Source organism: Anopheles gambiae, chromosome 3 (assembly GCF_943734735.2).
Source record: "Anopheles gambiae chromosome 3, idAnoGambNW_F1_1, whole genome shotgun sequence".
Taxonomy (NCBI): domain Eukaryota; kingdom Metazoa; phylum Arthropoda; class Insecta; order Diptera; family Culicidae; genus Anopheles; species Anopheles gambiae.
Genome location: NC_064602.1, coordinates 51750673 through 51774568, shown reverse-complemented (window position 1 = coordinate 51774568; position 23896 = coordinate 51750673). Strand labels below are relative to the sequence as shown.

Below are 23896 nucleotides of genomic sequence, written 5' to 3'. Positions count from 1 at the left end.
GTAGCACAATGTATAATGGCAATAATTTTTTTTTTAATGTGCCGAAATTTGTCTCGAGTTTTCGGGTCTCGACACACACACACACACACACAGCGCGTAGAAAGTGACCGTTCACTCTATCATGCCGCGATCCCCCACCCCGCCCGGCGCTTTGAATGAGGATGCGCTACAAGAAAGCTGAACCAGCCGTTCTACCGAAAAGGTAGCCGTACTCGCTCGTGCGGGAAGGGGGAGGGGGTGGTCTAGGGGGGGGGGGGGGGGGGGTGCGTGCTTGCGCGACTTCGGGGGTGCGTGCTCGCGAGCGCGCTTTCGTGGGTGCGTGCTGGCGTGCGCGCGTTTATGCAAGTGTCCGCGCGCGCGCGTGTGTGTGTGTGTGTGTGTGTGTGTGTGTGCGAGTTTGCGCGCGCGTGTTTGTGTGTGAGTTTGCGCGCGCGTGTTTGTGTGTTTGTGTGTGTGCGTGCGTTTGGAAACCCCAAAACTATTTGATTCTGTTGGGTACATTTTCATCCGCTGCGGCCACAAAGTCCATGCATTTTCGATCTCGCTACCTGAGAGACAACACAACCATTGGCATTGGCATCTTTGCGATCGGCTCTGCTGTTGGGGGTATTAAAAAGATACATGATTTAAGCAAACGTGCGTGTGATATGTTGTACATTTATTCCTGATTCGGCTAGCGGACGCAAGTGGAAACAACATTTTGAATTGAATCCATGCAAAAGAGGATTCTGGATTTGTTTATTACGGTGCGCGTATGGTGCTGCACCTGTCCGTCCAGAATCTGGTGGCTTGTTGGTTTGGAGTAGTTATCATGACGCCGGTTGACCGGCAATGCCTTGGAATGGGTTCGGATCGATAGGTTCATGTTTTGGTCGAGTGCATTCCGTGTATTTGTCTCGTCACAGCGGTAGCCCGGCAGCAACAAAATCAAGACAAACTCTTACCCGAGTGTGGACTGCTACGCTAAGTTCTTTTTATTATTATTATTATTATTATTATTATTATTATTATTATTATTATTATTATTATTGGCGTAATAGCCAACGCGATCATGCCGGCCTTTTCACGACTTGAGTACCACGTAGCCGGATAGTCACCTCTTGCTACGGCGGACGGTTCATACGCGGTTAGAACCCACGACGGGGGTACTGCCACACTGTCTCCTGCTCGATGTATACGCTGCAGGCAGGGGGAAGGATGGACCTCCACGATAAAAAAAACACCGTCATGAACCAGCGGCGGACCTAACGGTAGGCGGACTAGGCGGTCGCCGATGATCTCTACAAGTGGACAGAGTATTAACGACAAGGGCCCCCGGAAAGATGGTCGTTAGGGCTCCGTGGCTGGAGAACCATTTGCACCTCCCCTCCCCCCATGGCGACAACAATTTTAGGGCCTGTGACTAATGATCGTAGGGGTCCCATGGCCACCCCCCCCCCCCCCCCCCCCCCCCATCCAGGATGCTGGTTTCACAATCAGGTTGCGTTCTTGATGCTGGTGGAACGGAAAGTGCGAAAATCAGCGCCGGGCTGAACGTGTCAATGCGAATTAGAGTTCTGCGCGATGCACAACAAACCCTCCTGCGTGAACTAGCGATTCCATAGTCATTTTTACGTGGCAGCGTTTGAACTCATTGCGCTTTTTTTGGTTTGATTTGTGAAAATGCAACTTCATCGCCGCAATGTTTGTTAACGGCATTTTTAGGCGCCACAACAGCTCGAGAGCATTGACCACACGCGAGAATGAGATAGCGCTAAGGAGGGAAAGAGCACGGACGATGGCTGACAGCGATTGGCCGTCTGACGCACCAACACATCCAAACCTTCGGCAGCGCGCTCAGGCGAGGGGAATGAGGCGGAGCCAGGGACGGGCAGCTCGACGAGCTGCTCGACAAATTTGCCGTTGGAGAGAAAAAGAGGGCATGATAAAATTCTCAGAACGCCTTGATTTCTTCCGTTGCTTTGCACAGCGGGTATGCGATATCGAGCAGCCGGTAACTGTTTTGACGATCGTTTATTTTAACAGGAATGAACAACAAATGAACTGGGTTAAACCAAAATTAACTTTAAACGACTGTTAAAAAGAGTTCATTTATTCGCGATGCCGGCTAATGTTTTTCGAACTTAACTACCACTTTAAATGTTCGCCACGATTGAATAGCTATCAAATGTATGCGCGCGGTTAAGCCGCCCATCGGTTAATCCGTCCCCGGATAATCGACGTTTTACTGTGTTTTGGTATATGATGGTTAGATTTTGATAATCAATCCCAAATAGGCAAAATTGCTTAAGCAACCCATTTCTGGCATGCTAAAGATCGCTGCTTGAATTCGCTTTTTGCAGTAGATAAACAGCATCAAAGTTCCAAATGGCCCTTCTAAATAGCGCCTAAGCAGCTTCCTTATGCTACGGTGCTGGGAATTATTTTTCTTTGTGTTTTATTTTCAAACAAGCGTCATCATGAAATAAACAACAGGATTTGTTTTGTATTGTGTACATGTGTATATTTTTAAATCCTTACTATTCATAAATTACACGAAATGTATCACAATTTACTGTACAATCACAATCACTTCCCTCAAAATCCCTTCTTCAAAGAACTAATCTAACTTGTGCAGCAGCAATGAGATGATTGACGGCGTCAGTCTTTGACAATTTGACAAGAGCCACCTTGTACCGATGTCATGCATTAAAAAGCTATAAAGTTCCACCAAGTTCGGTACGCTTTCTTAACAAGCCTTCAAGTTCCATCGTGAAGCATACACATCAGGCTAATCAGCCACAAGGTTCTTGAGAGTACCATGTGCTTGTTAAAAAGCTCCATAGTTCTGCAAAGTACCGTCTATCTTTACCACCCACAAAGTACGATATCGGAACGATTTTTTGTTAAACAGCCCCAAATCAGCTATAAAGTACGAGCTGGCTATTTAGGATGTGTTATTGGAAAGGTTTTTTTTGTCTTTATAAAAAAAAAGTTTATAAATGATTGAAAACGAAACATCACTGCCAAATTTTTGGATAATTACATTTTGGAGAGTGATTTTTTTTGTGATTCGACTCGATTTTATTTGTGAGTTGTATGAAATCGTCATAGGAAAGATCAACATTTTCCCTACGCTGTGTCGTTGACATTAGCTGCGACCATCCATGTTTCCGAAAATTATTCAACTTTTTTTTTAAAATAGCGCGAGCGATTTTGACATGTGTTGTTGTAGGAGCCATACACCTCTAGTATCCTACTACGTGTCAGGGTATTTGAAACTAACAGGCATAAAAACAAAGCTGAACAGAAGAAAAATAGTTTAAAAAAGGTCGTAAAATAAGAATCAGTTCTTTTTTAAACTAACTGTACACTCGGCTTTTTTAGCGCGTAATACTTAAAAAATTTTAGTAAAAACTATTCCGCCTTTGTTTTAATTGCTAACAATTGTTGTTGATGCTGTTGTTGATGCAATAGTGTAATGTGTATAGGACTGCCCTGTATAGTAAGAGCAATTGTATTGAATAAAGAAAAACTGTAATAGCTTGAGGAATTGATTTTCATCCCGACGTTTGTATGGCCATTGCCCACTGTGCATTGTTAGCTTTAAATCAAAATTTGCCGTTAAACTAGCGATTATGGCGGAACTTGTATTGTTATGCACAATTCTTATGGGGTTACCTAAGAAATCCATTCGTTTTCGAAGAAATCCATACGAGGTCAAAATGCTTTATTTTATAATGCTGTTTTTTTATTTTTTTTTTAAATAAAATTTAGGAATATGCGGCACAAATGCTCAATATTTATAGAAAAATGTAAGCTTCTATCAATGATGTATATATGTATATATATTCATGTATATTTATATCATATATATATATATATATATATATATATATATATATATATATATATATATATATATATATATATATATATATATATATATATATATATATATATATATATATATATATATATATATATATATATATATATATAAATACATTAATTTATATTATATATTTTGAAATACAACAATTTATACATAGTGTATACGTAGTGTATACAATACTTGAGTGGTATGCAACAATTGGCAAATCACTCATTTATAACACTGTTTAAGAAATCATTTCTACAAATCAACAATAGCCTTGGTATTAAATAATGGTTTGCATGTGAACAATCTTGGATATTCTTAATACAGTGAAAGTCTATTTCTGGACGAGTGTTTAGATAGAAGATTAAAACACAATAAACCAAAACTCCATAAGAACTGAAAACAATTTGAAGAGAGACACAGACATGTTAAGAAAGAGAATAAACATGTGTATAAACGAGCAGAGATCCACCAGGAGAAAACAAGCACAAGAGAGAGAGAGTCAAACTTAAGGAGAGCTCGTGTATCGAGATTCTGCGCACTTGTGTTTTGACGTGAGAATATTGATACATATACAGACTGCAAGTGGCATTCTTTATTCATCATGTAGTGAGAAGCTAAACAAAGTATTGAAAATAGAAAATGTAAGAGTACAAAATTATCAACAATCTGAGCTACATTTGTAGTGCGCATTTCAAATGCATTGAAAAAGAAGTCTTATTTTCTAGTATAACGTATTGAGCATGCTATGAGATATGTACAGCTAGTGATTAAACTGCACTTAAAATGCAGTAAATGAGAGCCCAGGTTAATTGAAATTACATGATATAGGAATAGATATGTGTGTGTTGTGAAAGTAACCATGGACGGTCTAGCAATCAGCGTTATTAAGTAGAAAATGAATTGATTAAATTATGTTCAAAATTATACTTAGCATACCAGTGACAGAAACCATTAAAAGAATCCATGACCATTATCCATGACCATGTCAATTGTGCGTTTTTTGTTAAATGAATTAGTTTACTTATTGAGTATTTCTACAAAAAACTCCGGTATTTTTCATACCGGTGTAGGGGACAAGAGTGTAATAAGAATAATCAAATTGTGTTAAGCTAAGGTGGAGAATGTATACCAAACTAAGATAAAGCCAGAGATAAGGAACTGTTTAAGATGAATGATGCCTTAGAAAATGAAGGAACGTTTGATGACCAAGAAAGTATTTCCCACCTTCTCTATCGAAAATGGCAAAAAGAAAGAAAGCGACTATAGTATTCAAAAACATGGATCCTCCTCTTGGTAAGCCGTTTTTTTATAAGCAATAATGTTGCAGTAATACACACTTTAAAGTGATACTGTAATGATGTGACAGAGTTTCAAACTAGGAAATAATATTATACATTAATGAAATGTACAATATGAATGATGAACAACTGTTTGTGCAATTAGGTTTTGTAATACGCGACAGTGTTTGTGAGTGTTTTTTTTTTCATTTTTCCTTAATTTTTTCAGGTGATCTTCTGGTTAATATTTCCGATTCGAAACAAGCCAAAAACAAGAGCAAGCTTAGAGATGTGCTTTCCTCGGGAAACAATTTAACTTGTACTTTTCATACATCTGACGTTTCGAACTCCTTGGCTTCCCGAGTGCCAGATGACACAGATCAGGTGCACCAGCAACAACAGCACCAGCATCACGAACAACATAATCAGTTTCTTAGTATATTAAACAAATCATTTTCACACAACAAATCGCCTGGAGCCAAAAAGTGGAATGAAAGTGAGAACACTGGTACCGTCGAAAAACGTGTTCTAAACCAACCGGCTGCTGAACCTATTGGTGGAAAAGGGATAACAAAATCGTCTGTTATATGTCCCCAAAAGAAGAACTCATCTCGTTCTTTTTTTCTCAAACGGCAACACTCTTTATCTGATGTATGGCAAACTTCTCTAAAGTCTACTACGGCAATGAGTCAAGCAACGGCCAAAATGGATGACACTGAGTTAGTTAACAGTACGATTCGTAGCGAAGTTACTTGCCCCAATCATAATATATCGGGAACAGCAATTGGAACGACAAATATACAGAGCGGTGGGGATGGAGTTGCGGCAGCTGCATCAGAACCAATAGGCGCAACAGGTGCCGGAGCAATTAATATTGGTGGAACAACCATACCGATTGCTCCGAAAAAACCGACACGTCGTGCTGGTGTAAAACCTCAACCAGATAGACCTATGCGAGCCCTGTTTTGCCTAACACGGACTAACCCGTTGCGGAAATTATGCATCGCAATAGTCGAATGGAAGTAAGTATCAAGGAGAATTGTAAAGAAGAATGATTACGATGGTAAATGATTTTTGTGAGAGTCGATGTAATATATGATTTATGTTATTAACATGACGTTTCAGGCCGTTTGAGTACTTGATACTGCTGACTATTTTCGCCAACTGTGTTGCCTTAGCTGTGTACACTCCCTTTCCAAACAGTGATTCTAATAGCACAAATGCAGCCCTAGAAAAGATCGAGTATATATTTTTAGTGATTTTTACTGCAGAGTGTATTATGAAGCTGATCGCTTACGGGTTCATACTACATCCGGGATCGTACTTGCGGAATGGATGGAATATACTTGATTTTACTATAGTTGTTATAGGGTAGGTATGGTTTTAAGGCTATTTTGTGTTTATATCGTTTTCGAGGCATTAGACATTGGTTTAAATATTAGCAATAAACAATAGTTGATTTAATCCTTTATATATATATCTTACAGTATGATATCAACTGCACTTTCCAACTTGATGAAGGAGGGATTCGATGTAAAAGCTCTTCGCGCGTTTCGTGTACTTCGACCATTGCGCTTAGTATCTGGAGTACCTAGTTTGCAAGTTGTTCTGAATTCTATCTTACGTGCCATGGTGCCTTTGCTACACATAGCCCTATTGGTGTTATTTGTGATAATCATTTATGCTATCATAGGATTAGAGCTTTTCTCCGGAAAATTACACAAATCCTGCTTCCACAACGAGACGGGTATGTAGTGAAGGAAATTATCAATAATTTCGTAAAAAATCAATCAAAATTCCGAACTTTTTTTTTGTTTCAAATGCAGGAGAGATAATGGATGATCCACATCCATGCGGAGAAGATGGTTTTCATTGTGACACCATCTCACCGGAAATGGTGTGCCGGTATTACTGGGAAGGTCCTAATTTTGGAATCACAAACTTTGACAACTTCGGATTGTCCATGTTAACCGTTTTTCAGTGCGTAACACTGGAAGGTTGGACTGACATGCTTTATTATGTAGGTAGAAGGTACTTATTTGAAATTTTTATTATAAATCATACGAAACAAGAAACCTATTATATGTTATAGATTGAAGATGCTATGGGTAGCAGTTGGCAATGGGTGTACTTCATTTCAATGGTTATTCTTGGAGCATTTTTTGTAATGAACTTAATTCTTGGTGTGCTGAGTGGTGAATTTTCTAAAGAACGTACGAAGGCCAAAAATCGTGGAGATTTTCAGAAATTGCGGGAAAAGCAACAGATCGAAGAAGATCTTAGAGGATATCTTGACTGGATTACACAAGCGGAAGACATAGATCCTGACAATGACGCCAGCGGAATGCAAGAAGGAAAAATGAAAAATATAATCGAATTGGACTCTTCGGACAATGTAGGCGAAGATGGAGAAATTCAACATGAATCATGGGTTGCCAGAAAACGAAAAACGATCGATCGTATTAACCGAAGACTACGCCGAGCCTGTCGTAAAGCTGTAAAATCACAAGCATTCTATTGGCTTATTATCATACTGGTATTTTTAAATACTGGCGTCTTAGCTACTGAACATTATAGACAGCCGCCTTGGTTGGATGATTTCCAAGGTATGTACTTTTTGTGTGATTTTATCAATGTGTAATGTTGTATTAATCTTAATCTTATTTATCGTCGTAGAGTACACGAATATGTTTTTTGTAGCATTATTTACAATGGAAATGCTTCTGAAAATGTATAGCTTGGGCTTTCAGGGTTACTTTGTGTCTTTATTCAATCGCTTCGACTGTTTCGTTGTGATTGGTAGCATAGGCGAGATGATATTAACAAGTACTCAAATCATGCCTCCCCTCGGGGTATCCGTCCTACGGTGTGTCCGATTACTGCGTGTGTTCAAAGTGACTAAGTGAGTGTTTTTTTTATGCATTTAAAAAAGCTTTTTATTATTAGAAATTGTGATATTTCGCTAATACTTGATTTCCACTCTAATTATGTTTCAGGTACTGGCAATCTCTATCTAATTTAGTAGCATCCTTATTGAATTCTATTCAATCCATCGCATCACTTTTATTGCTACTGTTTTTGTTTATTGTTATATTTGCATTGCTTGGCATGCAAGTATTTGGAGGAAAGTTTAATTTTAACAGCTCGGTGGATAAACCGCGATCGAACTTTGACAGTTTTGTACAGAGTTTACTCACAGTATTCCAGGTACGTTTGTAACTTATCAGCTAAAGTGTACTGGTTGTCCCCGGGATACGCTATCAATGCGGATCGAAAAGGAATCGCGTTTCTCAAATTTTCGCCTAAGTCGGAACTAATGCCAAAAACATACTTCATCCAAAACATAGCTAACTTTCGTATAAGTTTGCTTTATATGTAAGGTTTTAGCCATTCACTATTTTTTTGTTATGGTTCTGGCTGAAGATTACAATTTCCATATATTTGTATGATTTTTTAAAATTGTAATGAAAGAAAATTTATCTTGCATTTAACAATAGATGTGTCAAATCAGTACAATTTGCTCGAATAACTGTCAAATTCAGAAAACCGCATATCTCATAATCCGTTTATAAGAGGTACCGCGTATTTCGGGGATTACCATCGGGGTTATATCATTGAGGAACCTTTCAATAGCGACGGAGTGCATTGGTGTATACATCAAACATTGTTCATAAACTTAGAAAAAATGTTCCAATTTTATTTCTTTTTGGCAGATACTTACTGGAGAAGATTGGAATATGGTTATGTATGATGGAATTCAAGCCTACGGAGGAGTGGCCTCGCTTGGAATTATTGCCAGCATTTACTTTATAATTCTCTTCATATGTGGCAACTGTATCCTTTTAAATACTTTACATCATAATGCAGGAGTCTCCAAACTTTTCAGTTAGCGGGCATAGCTCCGCAAATAACGTTGTTGAGTGCCATTTGGAAGATGAGAAACATACCTACTGCATATATCAAATTTTAATAGCTTTCTTTAATATTATTGCTGCTTAAATTATTTTTTAAGTCCAAATTAAAATTTTGATTTGAATAGTTCAAATAACTAGATATTTATATAGCAGAAGCCCATATAACGAGTACCCCTTATAACGTGTTTTTAGCCACCAAGTAAAACTAAATGCGACCCGCTGCGCAAAGCGATCGAAAACTTCTCAGCCTCTCGCTCAATGTTGCTAGAGAGCAAGAACCAATAATGATAAAGCGTGGTGAAAGGATGGGGAAGAGGGGAAGGAGGGGAGAAAGAGATCGTGTTTGTGAACTATTTTTCGGCCATTATCATTTTTGCGCCAACACGGTCGCGTAGCGGAGCTTTTTTGTTAGAAAGAGATAAACACATGCAGCGCGATATCTCGAACGACCATAAACGATTCGCCGATCGGCCGGTCGAATTCCGCACAAAAAAATCGAGCAGTTTTTGAGCTCGGTTTCTAGTTCGCTTTCCGCAGAAACCGATCGAGATGGCGAGCAGAAACGTCCGAAGAACCGATCGAATCCCGCACAACAAAATCGAGCATTTTTTGAGCTCGGTTTCTAGTTCCCTTTCCGCCGAAACCGATCGAGATATGGTTCTTGCTCTCTAGCTACATTGTGCGAGAGGTTGAGAAGTTTTCGATCGCTTTGCGCAGCGGGAGATCAATATCGATAAACATTGATCATTTATTTGATATTGATTATCTTCTTCTTCTATTTGGCGTAACGTCCTACGCGGACATGCCGGCCTATACAGGCTTTCGAGACATATTTCATTACCACGGAGCCAGATAGTCAATCCTTGCTACGGGGGGACGGTCCATTCTAGGCTTGAACCCATGACGGGCATGTTATTGAGTCGTTCGAGTTGACGACTGTACCACGGGACCGCCCCTACTGATCATCTAACAGGAAAATATGAGCATCGTTACTAAGCATCCTTCAATTAAAAAAAACTGTTGCCTGGAGGAAAAGGATCGTATGATCGTGTAATTTAAAAGTGTGTGGTATATGGTGACGAGTGTTTCTAGAATGTTTTTCTGGATCTTGCTCATCAAAGCGAGAATTTCCGCTGCCAATTGCTGGCACCTATAAGAATTTCATACGACTACATATGTGGCATACGACTTAACAACATGCTCGACATGGTTTCAAGTCCAGAATGGACTGTGATACGTATAACTGAATACCCTGCTATGGGTGATCAATACGTCACTGAATGTTAGGCCTACTGGTAGTACACGCAGGCATTCGTAGTTCTGGAACCAATAATTTAACATTGCATATAAATCATAGTGTTGCATGGTATAGAGCCTCTCGCATAATGAGATGAGATGAGTCTCTGGAACAAATGTATTAAACTTTACAAAATCATCACGGGACCGGATTGTAGACTCTCGAGGGCCGCATGTACATGGAGACCCGTGTCTTAAGGGCTTGATAGGCATTTTTTCAAATATGATTTATATCTTAATGTTGTGCAACAGATATTCTGTTAAATGTGTTCTTGGCTATCGCTGTGGATAACTTAGCAGATGCTGATTCACTAACAACAGTTGAAAAGGAAGAGGGTGATAACCCTGATGGCGAGGAGGAAAAATTGTCTCATGAACCAACACCAACAGAACATGGAGATGACGGGTTTATGGATCATGATAAAGACAATCTGGACTCGGACAATGATCCAATGAATATGTAAGTCAAAACGATTCAAAGCACCCTTTTTGACTGATCTATATTTGTTGCAGTTTTATTTTTTAATATGTGTGCAGTTAATCAAGGATTTTTTACATTACTCTATAAATGATTGTATTCTGCATAGATCTGATGATTATGATGGTCAAGATTCAGATACCAAAATACCTGTCGCAGAAGACGATGAAGGATATGAAGAGCAAGATACTCCAGGTCGGTATGATTGAAAAAAAAAATCCATACATGCAATATAAGTATCACCTGTGGTCTTTAATAAAATTTAACTACAACTAAAAAATTATTAATATCTTGTTTATGTTTTAGGTGAGACATTTGATGAACTTCCTACAGCTTCTGCGCGACCGCGTCGCTTATCGGAATTAAGTGTGAAGAAGTCTAAAAAGCCAATCCCAAAATCAAACGCACTACTTATATTCTCTCCTACGAACAGGTAATCTTAAACGGGCACTCAATAGATTTGACGATTTTGGACAGAATGAACATGGGTTCCAGAAGGCAGTCCATGTACATTTGATGCAAGCTTGTCATTTTTGTTGAGTGCCCAACGTTTATAATACTAATAATATTTTTTTGTTCTTGTTTACTTTTGTTAAATGTTTTGCTGTATAGATTCACAAGATGGGGGCCTTAAGGTGGCTAGGCCACGCCGAATGTCTGAATTAAATGTGATCAATACAATTCTACCGATACCAGATGGTTCAGCGTTTTTTATACTATCCAAAACAAACAGGTTGATGATTAATGATAGCCTTGACTTGGCATAATATATCAAATGCTTACTATTCCAAAGCGATTAACGACAGGCTCGAATAACATGATGCCTAAGGCGACTACAACCTCTCGCGTTAGTTATACTAGATGCAAAGAATAACTAATTTGTATTTCCTCCTTGCTAGCCTTTTCTTCTTTTATTTTGGCGTAACGTCCTACGCGGACATGCCTAGCTGTTGAATGTATATATATACCAAGCTACTGATACTGTTAAAAACTAATATTTGTAATCCCCGTCTGTTCAAAAATACTTAAACTATACCCTAAAATATAATTGATAAAAGAGCCAGTTTTAATAAGATTTATAAGCATTTGCAGCAGCTGTGCATTCATTTGTATAGGAACGAATAAAATCCTATATAAATGCATTCACAGCTGCTGTAGATGCTCAAAAATCCAATTAAAAACTTTGAGTAACAGACCATTTTTTTATTTTTCCCTGGGTGCCAAGCACGTTTTGTTTACATTTTTGATGGCTATCATATATGTTAGCCATGGTCTGCATGGAAGTGTAATTGAATAATAGCAAACTGAAATATGATGAAAATAATGAATAAAAACTCTGTCTTGTTGTTTCCTATTTTAATGCTTTGGCTTGATCATCAAAATCGGGAATATAACAGTTTTATGTTGTATATACTTTTCATTTAAATAAGATCAAATTGAAAAACCATCCATGTAAACAAAGTAGGTTGAAATCTAGTGGATATTTGAAGAAATATTTGCTATCTATTAGATGTTTTAAAAATTCACAATATAACTAGAATATATGTGGTTACAGTTTATTCATGAAACTCATGAAATTAATGTATCGTAAATCGTAATTCTACCTGAATAATGCGATGTGTTTCTTACTAGAGATTTTTTTAATTAGTTACAAAATGTTTAGTCTTTGTGTTAAAAATTTAAACTAATTATTTTTTAGAAAAATGAAATATTTTTGAAATTCCGCGATTCCAATCCTGTAGCGCTCAAGTTATCTTGCACTTACCGAACTCGGTGCACCTCTTGTAACTAGGGGACGCACGGAATTCGTCGTACCCTCGGGGTCTCTATTTTGACTGCCACCTATGTAACCCAAAGCACGCAAGGAAGCGAATCGATTCCAATAGTCTCGTGTCCGATTTCGGGTCGAGTCGTGAAAGGAATCTTTCATCCCACTACCACTAAATACAGGTCCTGCTGTCCTTCTCCTAAAATATCTAATTTTAACTCTTTGCGTGATGCTTTTTTAGAAGAATTCTAGTAGTTTAAAATCGTTGGATCGCTTGTGCCTAATGTAAAGTTTTGTTTAAATATCATTTCTTAACAGATTTCGCATATTCTGCCACTGGCTGTGCAATCACAGCACGTTTGGCAACATTATACTGGTATGCATCATGTTTTCGTCAGCTATGTTAGCAGCAGAAGATCCTCTTAATGCAAACAGCGAACGAAATCAAATTTTGAACTACTTTGACTACTTCTTTACGTCGGTGTTCACTATCGAATTGCTGTTAAAGCTGGTATCATACGGATTTTTGTTTCACGATGGAGCATTTTGTCGATCAGCATTCAATTTGTTGGATCTCCTAGTCGTCTGTGTATCATTAATATCAATGTTTTTCAGGTAAGGATATCTAAATGTGAATAGTGATCTTAGTATGCTTAAATTATTTTGTTGATTTTAGTTCTGGTGCCATTTCTGTGATAAAAATACTACGTGTACTTCGTGTCCTTCGGCCATTACGTGCAATTAACAGAGCAAAGGGGTTGAAGGTAAGTTAAGACAGTGCTTTTTATTTTGAGCAGGTGAATATATATTTTTGATGTTTCCTTGATATCATGGCTAGTTACGATCAGCATCAGCATCAGCATGAGTCATCAGAATAATAATATTGGTTCTATGCTCTTGTGAGCAAACATTGATTTTGCAAAAGGGTTTTGACTGGCAAAATATATTATCCGAGCGTGAAAATCATATTTTAGTAATGAATATAGAAGCTTAATTTACTTTAAATATTTTTTTATAAATTAACAATGTTTAGTACACTAGGAACGGTGTGTTCCTTGGTTATTCGTGCAGATGAGTTTTTAACGTCAAAATCTCTCTATATAATTCTCAGCATGTTGTGCAATGCGTTATAGTAGCTGTAAAGACCATCGGCAATATTGTGCTGGTCACTTGTTTGCTACAATTTATGTTCGCTGTAATCGGAGTACAATTGTATAAGGTAGGACGCAAAAATGCGGCCCAAAGTGGTTATAATACGTTTACATTGAGATTTGTGTTTGAATTGGAGTTTCGTTTCCTTTTACTGAGTTGTTCTTTAGTTCGGTTTATTTATTGTGTTTTTTTTTCTCCTGATATTGTGTTTCCACTTTGTTACATTATACTACGCTTTCTGATGTCCTCTTTTTGAGGGGGATTTTTAAATTAATTCTCATTTGGTGTTGTTGTTGTTTTTTACAATAATGGTTTTAATCAATGCTTTTATTTTCAGCTAAAATTGGCTTTTAAGTTTTTATACATTTATCGATTTTCTAAAACAAACGCTTTACCGTGCAGTACTTTTGTTTCATTTTCGGCTTTCTATTGAAAGTCGGTATGTCTTTATGAATCTCCAGGAAAATACAGCTAAAGCTCCATATGCAATGAGAGTCTACATTGTCTCAAATAATAAACTTTTTTAATTATCTTTTGTAACAATATTAACAATTGTTGGGCCCACTTCTTTTTAGGTGCTTTTAAAAATCAACAGATTTTGACAGTAAAAATTGTCCTGCAGAAGTGTAATCTATGATTTAAATGCCACTCTCTAGAATGAAACAAAAAACACTTAACCGCTCAACCGATCAAAATGAAAAGTTTTGCTTCTGAACTGTACAAACCGTTTGCTCTGAACACATACAAAATCAGAATCGTCTAGGATTGACTTACACATGCTGTATTTGCAGTTAAATTTATTTTTCAAGCAAGACTTTTCATTTAATTCAACATTTTTTCTTCCAAAAGGAAGCAAAAACAAAACTTGCTTTTTTCTTTATGTTATACCTTATAATCAGAAATGGTTGCATATAGTGATATGGCCAACTAGGCCCTAATTACGAGAACGTTAAAAAAATCCATCGTTAATTGAATGAAATTGAACAAATTTATATAGCAACACCAATTTAAAATACAAATATTTTAACTATCATTCTCCCGTACATTTGAATTCTTCTCAGTACGTAGTCAAATGTGTGATAGTTGCCATAAAAACGATCGGTAACATTATGCTAGTGACGTACCTCTTGCAGTTTATGTTTGCTGTGATTGGAGTACAATTGTTTAAGGTAATTGATAGCTCGTGTATTGGCTGTTATTGTATGACATTAGCCGTCTTGTTTTTCAATTGATATTATCTATTGTGCAACCTAAATTTTTTTTTTTAATTAGCTATTATCTATGATGTTTTGTTGCTAATATTTATAGAATTATGTAAAATGACTATTTAATTGTTCCTAGTAGAGCTTGATATTTATATATTTATATATACTTTGAGTTTATAAAAAAAATTTAGCCTGTAGTAAAGAAAACATATGTTGCTGTATACATGTACAGCTTTTTTTCATTCAATATGTACATATAACAAAAGCGTTTTTTTTGTTTTGATGTATTTTAACAATTGTGATTTATTACACGTTTATCCCTTTTTTCTTACACTTTGTACTTAGTTACCACTTACTGCAAACATATTTTGAACATATGATTTTTTTATCTGAACGAAAATGTTGAGTTTTGACCTGGTATAAGGTGCTACAGTTATTACACAATTTTTGGATCATTCAAAAGTTTTACCTATCGATTTATAACTCTCGGTTAAGTATCCGTAACATAAGCATGTCGAAATGCATGTAGATAGCAAGAATATCAATGAAATATATAAACTATCAATCAACCAGAACGATTGACATATACAAGAACTCCGTAAAAAAAGAATATTTGCACAACTTATCTATTTGTTTTAAAACGTTATTGCTTATATTTATGTTAGTAGCATGTTTATCTAAAAATGCAACGAAACCATCATAAATTACTACGGTTCATTTCGTCAAGTTAACATTGACAAATCTTATTTTGACAGTCTGGGAGAATAACATTTGATGAAAAGTCCTAACTGTTTCTTCCCGCATGCCAATCTCCATTGTAATGCTCATCCATCGTCAAAGCCGAAATCATAAATCACCTCAAATCAATTTAACTACCTTTAATGCAACTAGACGAAATTATCTGGTTATCTTAAGCAGTTTTACCAGGTCTTTTTACAATGACCATCAAATTTTATACCATGAAATTGAATAGAATTATTTATATTTTCATGGTAGCGTTAAAAAATATTTAAAAAAATCTTTAAAAAAATAAATCAATAAATAAATATATATATATACATTTCCACATATATATATATATATATATATATATATATATATATATATATATATATATATATATATATATATATATATATATATATATATATATATATATATATACAGTGAACCCTCTCTTATCTGAACATTTTGCCCTCTCTTATTGACACCTCTCCAATTTGAAAAACCTCTCTTATTTGAACATTTTGCAGTCCCTTGATTTCCAGTACATTTGGAAAACCTCTGAAATGTGTGTCCCTCTTATTTGTGTATGATGTTGCCATGGTTATTGAATAATGTATGCTCAAATTGGCAATCGTATTCACAGTTTCCTATAGCAACAATTAAGGCTGCATACTAAATGTTCTGTCTCTTTCTTGTTTGTATGGACCTTTCATTCACTTTCAACCTCTCTAATTTGAAAACCCCTCTTATTCGACAGTCCCATCGCCTCTCAAATAAGAGAGGGTTCACTGTATATATATATATATATATATATATATATATATATATATATATATATATATATATATATATATATATATATATATATATATATATATATATATATATATATATATATATATATATATATATATATATATATATATATATATATATATATATATATATATATATATTTTTTTTTTTTTTTATTTATTTAAAAAAAACATAGGGTAAATGTACCTATAGTGGTGGTAGTACCAATAGTGGTGGTATTGCACTAAAATGCGGTTCATACGGCAAATTAAAAGTAATTAAGTTATTTACATTAGTGTGAAATGTTCTTTAGCCTATTACACAGGGTTTAAAAGTTAAATGGGGCCATTCCGTTACTTAATGACCGAAAAATCCATTATTTTGTGAAATGTGTCAACATTTTTCCAAAATCCTTAGGATTTCATAACGAAACTCATTTTTCTGTTAACGTTCTAAATGACCACATAACCACGTAATTACTAGTTTTTCAACATAACTGTTATAAAATATTATTGTTTTACCAAAATTATTTGCCTTTTGACCATATTTATGCATTTTTAAGTGTTTTTTTACCATAGTGCCATTATAGGTACACAAAATAGGCATGTTCCTATAGTGGTTATAATTATAAAATCAATAAAAACAGGTCGTTTAAAATTTTTTCGAGGATATTTTCGACATGTCGTACTGTTTTCACTAAAATGAGCAACAGAAACGAGTTTTATGTTGGTAATTTACCAAAAACAGGCCAAAATTCGCTTCTATGGCTGAATGAAAAATTGACTTCAAATCAAGCACACTCTTCCGGGTGTAGGTTGACGACAGGTGTGATGCAATACTTTAGTCAATAGTTTCATCGATCAAATTTATACATTTTTTTACGATCAAATTACGGAAGAAACCAATATTATGGCAGTAATCCTTGCTATTCATACGAAATCAGCTTCCAAACTAAGTTTCATTGATATTATACACCGTTTTTGATGCATCTTTGTTTACCACCACTATAGGAACACAATAAGACGACTATAGGAACCATACCACCATTATAGGTACAACGAAGCAGTCACAAAAATTTGTATTTTTTCGTAAATTTGATGTATTTCATGGTAAAATTGGTTGTGATTGCGAAGATAAAATATATTACATTTGCTATGTGTTAAAATATTCAGAAAATGTCCTTCCTGACACTTTAAATCCATTAAAACACATCGGTACCACCACAAATTGCACCACTATTGGTACATTTACCCTAACATATTTTATAACGTAAGACAACATTTGAGTAAGCCTAGATCAATCATAACATCGTTGTTACCAACGATGTGGATTATATAGTTTGCAAACAAACGCAAAACACCTATTCTCTGTTCAGTACTAACTTCGGCTAGTACTGGGAATTGCAAACAGTTAAAAGAACGAGCACAACCTGGAGCTAACGCAGTAACTTTCTGTTGCAATAGCTCCCAAGCCGCAGAAACTCTTCTGCAACATGAAAATTTATCCTACAGGGTTTCCACGAACGGACAAAACAGACACGAGTTGGTAACAATTCGCCCCATTCGGAAAAGGAGATCGCATGTTGGAATTTTTCCGTTGACCAGCAGGAAAAGTGTCGAACGTTGAAGGGATGATAAGGCTGGACAATTGACGCTTCTCCAGATCCTTCTCCAGCTGTGTTGTCGTGTCTCACGCACTCTTAGCGTCTGGTAATCTGCTCGTAAGCATACGCCGCAACAGCCGAGACGATGGCCTTTGACCGTACTCTGGTGGCACGTACGCAAGTTGTTTGATCACGTTTCTCAGGCAGGGATATGTAGTCGGAATGATTGAGAGATCCGGTGGATTACCGGCCCTGATGATGTGTGGCTCACCGATTGCTAGGCACTCTCGTTCTGCAACATACCTGTTCGTCAAGAGAACATGAACTGTAACTGCTGGTATGTGCAGATTCAGACCACCTCGCTTCCGTGGTAGTGCCAGCTGATGAAGTGGGATCCGGATTCCTCCAGTGCCATGCCACAGAAAGGAACCAATAACACTAGTGACCTTCGCAATGTCCAATGCTCTGGCGCCACAAACTGACGCCACGTACCACAGCTTCGGTAGCAGGAAGGTGTTGAGAAGGTATACCTTCTGCACAAGATTTAAATCTCTCATGCGATGCAGCCACACAAGACATCTAAAGTGCTGGATTACGACGTCTCAATTCTGTCCCATGTCATCTCGGATGTTATTCGAAAATAGAATTCCGAGCAGTTGAAGCCGTTGAACAGTGTGTAGCTATGGGACAGATACTATTGTGGAAGCACTAACGATTCGTACGTCGAGTGCGTTGGTTTTGTCCACGTTGAGACGAGCACCAGAGACACTTCCAAATACCTCAAATAGTTCTCGCACACGCTCGATTTTGTCAGGAGAGGTTGTCACCACAGAGATGTCGTCAGCATATTCGTTGACCAGGTCATCCTGGCCGCAGCAAATGCCTTCTAGTCTTGTGATGAGCGGTTGAAGGTAGAGGATGAAAAGGTGCATGGAAAGAGGGTCACCTTGTCGGACAGAACGTTGGATCGGGAAGGAAGGAGAGAGGTGACCGTTAATGAGGATGCGGGATGCGGATCGCTCACCAATAGTTCTCAAAAGCCCTACCAACCTCGGATGGAATCCCAAAGAGAGCATGGTTTTAAAAAGGAAATTCCTATTGACGCGATCAAAAGCATGCGAAAGGTCAAAGGAAATTAGCTTACCACACTTTCGTTTCCTCTGCAGATCAATCACTCTCTCCTTAACGGAAAGAACAGCTTGAACAATGTTGCGTGGTTAATTACAACACTTTTGCGCTGCCGAAATAATCTCCCACCTACCGATGATGCCATCGAGTCTGTGTTTGACCATCCGCGACAGAAGCTTGTAATCTGCGTTAAGGAGTGATATAGGTCGAAATGCAGACATGGTACAGCGTCCTCCCCTCTTCCTAACCAACACTATGACCCCGTCAACGAAACTTTCAGGAATCTTTCCTAAGAGGGCCTCATTAAGAACTAGAAGAAGCTCTCTATTTATGATGCTGAATGCACGGTGATAAAACTCTTTGAGAATTCCATCCGGGCTAGTGGACTTTCTCGAAGGTGACTTTTTAATTGCATCGAAAAGCTCACCATAGGTAAACTCGTCAATGCAATTTTTGTTGGCTTCGCAGTCCTCGGGAATAACGCGTGTGCTTGTGAATGTTGTTTCTGTGGTCGTTGTGGATGTGTCGGATGTTGTGTATAGATTTCTGAAAAAGCCCTCAACATGAACATTTATATCCTTTAGCTCAGTTAAGGACGATACGTCATCAACCGTCAGCTTGTCGATCACCGTTCACCTCCTCCATTGCTCCCCTAACTGAAAGACCGACATGCTCTCTCCACATACGCGTGTTTCATTAATGCGGGTGAAGTCCTGATCATATCGATCATAGGCGGACTTCAACCCCCTGTAGAGCAGTTCATGGTGCAAGCGAAAATTTTGGTACCGTTCATTCGTTTTCCAACGGAAAAACGACTCTATTTTAGGCTTCGCGAGCTCAATCTACCACTGCATCCACGACCCGTAATTTCTACGCTGTCTGGTCCAATAGTTCCACTTGCATCCGAACTCCTCCAGGTTTGCGTCAGCTAATACATGTGGTCTCAGTTGCCAATAGCCATTGCTGTGCGAACGGCTCGGCGGGATTGGAAGGCAAACACGAACGGTAAGCGCCTTGTGATCGGAAAAGGACAAGACATGCATACTGGTCGCTCTTAACTGTGTTTTAAGTGAAGAGGAGACATAAAAACGATCGATACGTGAACCCGAACCACTTGTGACATAAAGGCCGGGCTACATTGATCGTACTCGCAAGCGTAATTTTTTTGATTACGTACCATTTTTTGATTTTCACTAGTGCATCTGGCGGCAGCTGACCGAAGCATTTTGCTAAACAACTTGAAGCCGCTTCAGAAAATATGTTATTTTTCCTTGTTTTTTACTTTAACTGGACTGGAAAAGCTATGCAATTGATAGATGAATATGTTGTTCACGTATTACAGCCATTTTCGCATCAAAAAACGGTGAAAAAAACAACTTAAATTTGAGATCCGGCACGACCATTAGCTTGATGACCAAAAAAAGCTTCCACCAGCCGCCGCCAGATGCGCTAGTGAAAATCGAAATTACACTACCGAGTACGATCAATGTAGCCCGGCCTTAAGAAAACTCCACTGAGTTACCTCTGAGAAGCTCCTAGCTGTCACACATGCCCATGTTGCTTACAGCGTTTTGCAAAGAAAGGCTAAAATTTTTCGCGCCCGTCACATCTTTCGGCTGCAACACGCAGTTAAAGTCACCCGCGAGAATAACATGGTTACATGCATTCCGCAAATAGAAAGGTAACGTTCGCCCGAAAAAATCCTCCCTCTCCGCTCTCCGCTGACTGCCCGAAGGAGCGTAAACATTGCACAGGGTGGCATTGTTCTCGAGTCGAACGCAAATCAGACGAGAGTCTAAGCTGCGCTCGACATGGGAAAATTTTCAATGTTGACGTAAAGCGATCGCCGTACCCCTCCCCGTCACATCAACATTGCAAATTACGTTATACCCAGGAAGCGATAGATCTGAAATACATAGGGTAAACGTACTTATAGTGGTGCTAGTACCAATAGTGGTGGTATTGCACTAAAATGCGTCTCATACGATAAATTAACAGTAGTTAAGTTATTTATGATAGTGTGAAATGTTCTCTAGCCTTTTACAAAGGATTTAAAAATGAAATGAGGCCATTCCGTTTCTTAGTAACCGAAAAATCCATTATTTTGTGAAAGGTATCAACATTTTTCCAAAATCCTTAGAATTTCATAACGATACTCATATTCTTGTTAACGTTCTAAATGACCACATAACAACGCAATTATTAGTTTTTTTAACATAATTGTTATCAAATGATATTGTTTTATTAAAATTCATTGGCTTTTGACCATATTTACGTATTTTTAAATGTTTTTACTATAGTGCCATTATAGGTACACCAAACAGGCATGTTCCTATAGTGGTCCTAGTTCTAAAATCAATAAAAACAGCTAATTTTAGATTTTTTTGACGACATTTTTGACATGTCGTACTGTTTTCATTAAAATAAGCAACAAAAATTAGTTTTCTGTAAGTAATTTATGAAACAAAGGCCAAAATTCGCTTATCTGGCTGAGTGAAAAATCGACTTCAAATCAAGCAAACTCTTCTGAGTATGGGTTGACGACATACTTGTGTTATTCAGTACTTCAGTCAATATTTTCATCAACCAAATTCATACATTTTTTACGATCAAATTACGAAAGATATCATTATTATGGCATTAATCCATGCTATTCATACGAAAACAGCTTCAAAACTAAGTTATATTGATATTATACACTGTTTTGAGGCATCTTTGTGTACCACCACTATAGGAACACAATACGACGACTATAGGAACCATACCACCATTATAGGTACAACGAAGCAATCACAAAAATATGTATTTTTTCGTAAATTCTATGTATTTTATGGTAAAAATGGTTGTGGTTGCGAAGATAAAACATATTCCAACTGTTATGTGTTGAAATATGCAGAAATTGTCGTTTCTGACACTTTAAATCCATTAAAATACATCTGTACCACCACAAATTACACCACTATTGGTACATTTACCCTACTTCTTGCAGAAATATGATGTCCAGGTCCATCGTCCTAATAAATGTTTTGAGGGCTTCCAGCTTTGTCGCGTTAGAAATCGCATTAATATTAATAGTAGCTAGATTATAGCTACTACCAAGATTGCTACTTACCGGGTTAGGATCCATCGCAACAAAACTTAATTAATCTGTAGTGAAGTTGTGTGTTTTTTTGGCGGTCCACCAGGCTTACGCTTGGACGCGCTCATAACACTAAATGTTGACGAACATGAGGCGTCACTCTCATTATCCGTTTCCGGATTTTGCTTGCGTTTAACCGCAAGCGGTTCGTCGTGGGAAGGGATGGAAAAGGATGTGGAAGGGATTGCGAGCGGCTCTTTGAACAATAAGGCACCTGAAAGCGCCCGGCATTCCACACTAACGGGCTCAGATGCAACTGCATCGTTAGCATCAGTGGCAGCATCCGTAGCAGCGGCAGCATCGGCAACGGCAGCGGTAGCCGCGGCATCGATCATAGCGGCAGCGGCAGCACCATTGGCAGCAGGAGCAGTAAAAGTAGGAGCAGCTTCAGCACCAGTGACAACTACTGCAGGAGCAGCAGCGGCAATGTAATTTTGTACATGCGTTGCGACGGCACCAACGGTAGCACGAATCTTCTCCTCGGGTTGCTCACCACTGGCTTTCACGCTCCGCTTCGGACCCGAAGGCGAAACGAGAGTTAGCGGCTCGATCGGGATCACAAGCCGATTAGTCACTTTCGATGCAGTGCTCGCTGGTGGATTAGTGGTGGTTGTAAGGGAAGTGATTTGGCCTTCCCGTTGCGCCGTCCCGTGGTGTTAGTACCTGCAGTACTAGTTGATGCTGTGTTCGTATCAGATGTTTGTGCTGGTGCTTGCTTAACGGTACTTGCGTACGATTTTGCCGCACCGCTGTTAAGGAGCTGACCTACATGGTTTTCACCCGTTTCTAGCACTTCAAAAAGGAAGTTCACGGTTTCTTCTAGGGTGGGTCGCTTAGGAGCCTCCGAATAGTCGATACGGAAGGTGTTCCTTCCATATCTTTCGGTCGTACCATAATGTGCCATAATGTGCTTGCAAATCAAAACAACAACACGTCCTCTCTCGTTGACGTTTGCAAGCGAACTTAAAAAAATATATAAATAAATAAATAAATAAATAAATAAAAATATATATATATATAGTGGTGGGTTGGATTTTTGCAATAAAAAGGTGTGGATGAGCCTAGTGTGTCCTATCCGAAGCCGTGATAGGATTCTCTGGTGTGATGGATGGTCTTTCCATGGTGGTGTTGTGGTCTTGATTATTGTCAGGAAAGAGCGACCGCTGCTAACTCAATAATCATTCCAGCTATTGGCGATGATGGTTTTGCTAAGGCGAATGAAATCACGGCGTGGAAGAGTGTTATGGCAGCAGGTCAGGTCGTTCATGCTATTTTGTTTCAGCAGTCGTTCTGCTATTTTGTTTTCCTGGATACCTGTGTGACCAGGAATCTAGCAGAATGTGACTTGGGGTGAATTCGGTATATTGCAATGTTTTTGGATTTTCGGGTCGCGGGTGGTTCCAGTTTCAAGTGCTTGAAGGACACTTGCACTGTCGGTAAAAATTATGTTGGGTTTGTGTCTACGCAGGCCTTCGTCAGCTGCAATAACCAGGGCTATTTCTTCTGCGGTGAAGATTGAGGTATGGTCTGATAATCGGGTAGGCGCTATTGTC

General features: G+C 38.1%; 1 protein-coding gene across 8 annotated transcripts in view; it reads left to right on the top strand.

Annotated features, from left to right (window-relative positions):
* The window catches only part of LOC4578503 (muscle calcium channel subunit alpha-1), a 75932-nt gene that overhangs the window by 16954 nt on the left and 35082 nt on the right, over positions 1–23896 (top strand). For 2 of the 8 annotated variants that reach the window (XM_061655550.1, XM_061655552.1), the window contains exons 2-16: positions 5369–6161; positions 6265–6510; positions 6627–6886; positions 6966–7159; positions 7232–7745; positions 7816–8041; positions 8136–8346; positions 8853–8973; positions 10602–10809; positions 10937–11022; positions 11134–11260; positions 12914–13210; positions 13272–13359; positions 13707–13814; positions 14809–14916. In XM_061655550.1, coding sequence (XP_061511534.1) covers positions 5369–6161; positions 6265–6510; positions 6627–6886; positions 6966–7159; positions 7232–7745; positions 7816–8041; positions 8136–8346; positions 8853–8973; positions 10602–10809; positions 10937–11022; positions 11134–11260; positions 12914–13210; positions 13272–13359; positions 13707–13814; positions 14809–14916 — 3587 coding nt within the window. The other 6 variants (XM_061655549.1, XM_061655553.1, XM_061655554.1 and 3 more) reach the window with 6 other exon arrangements.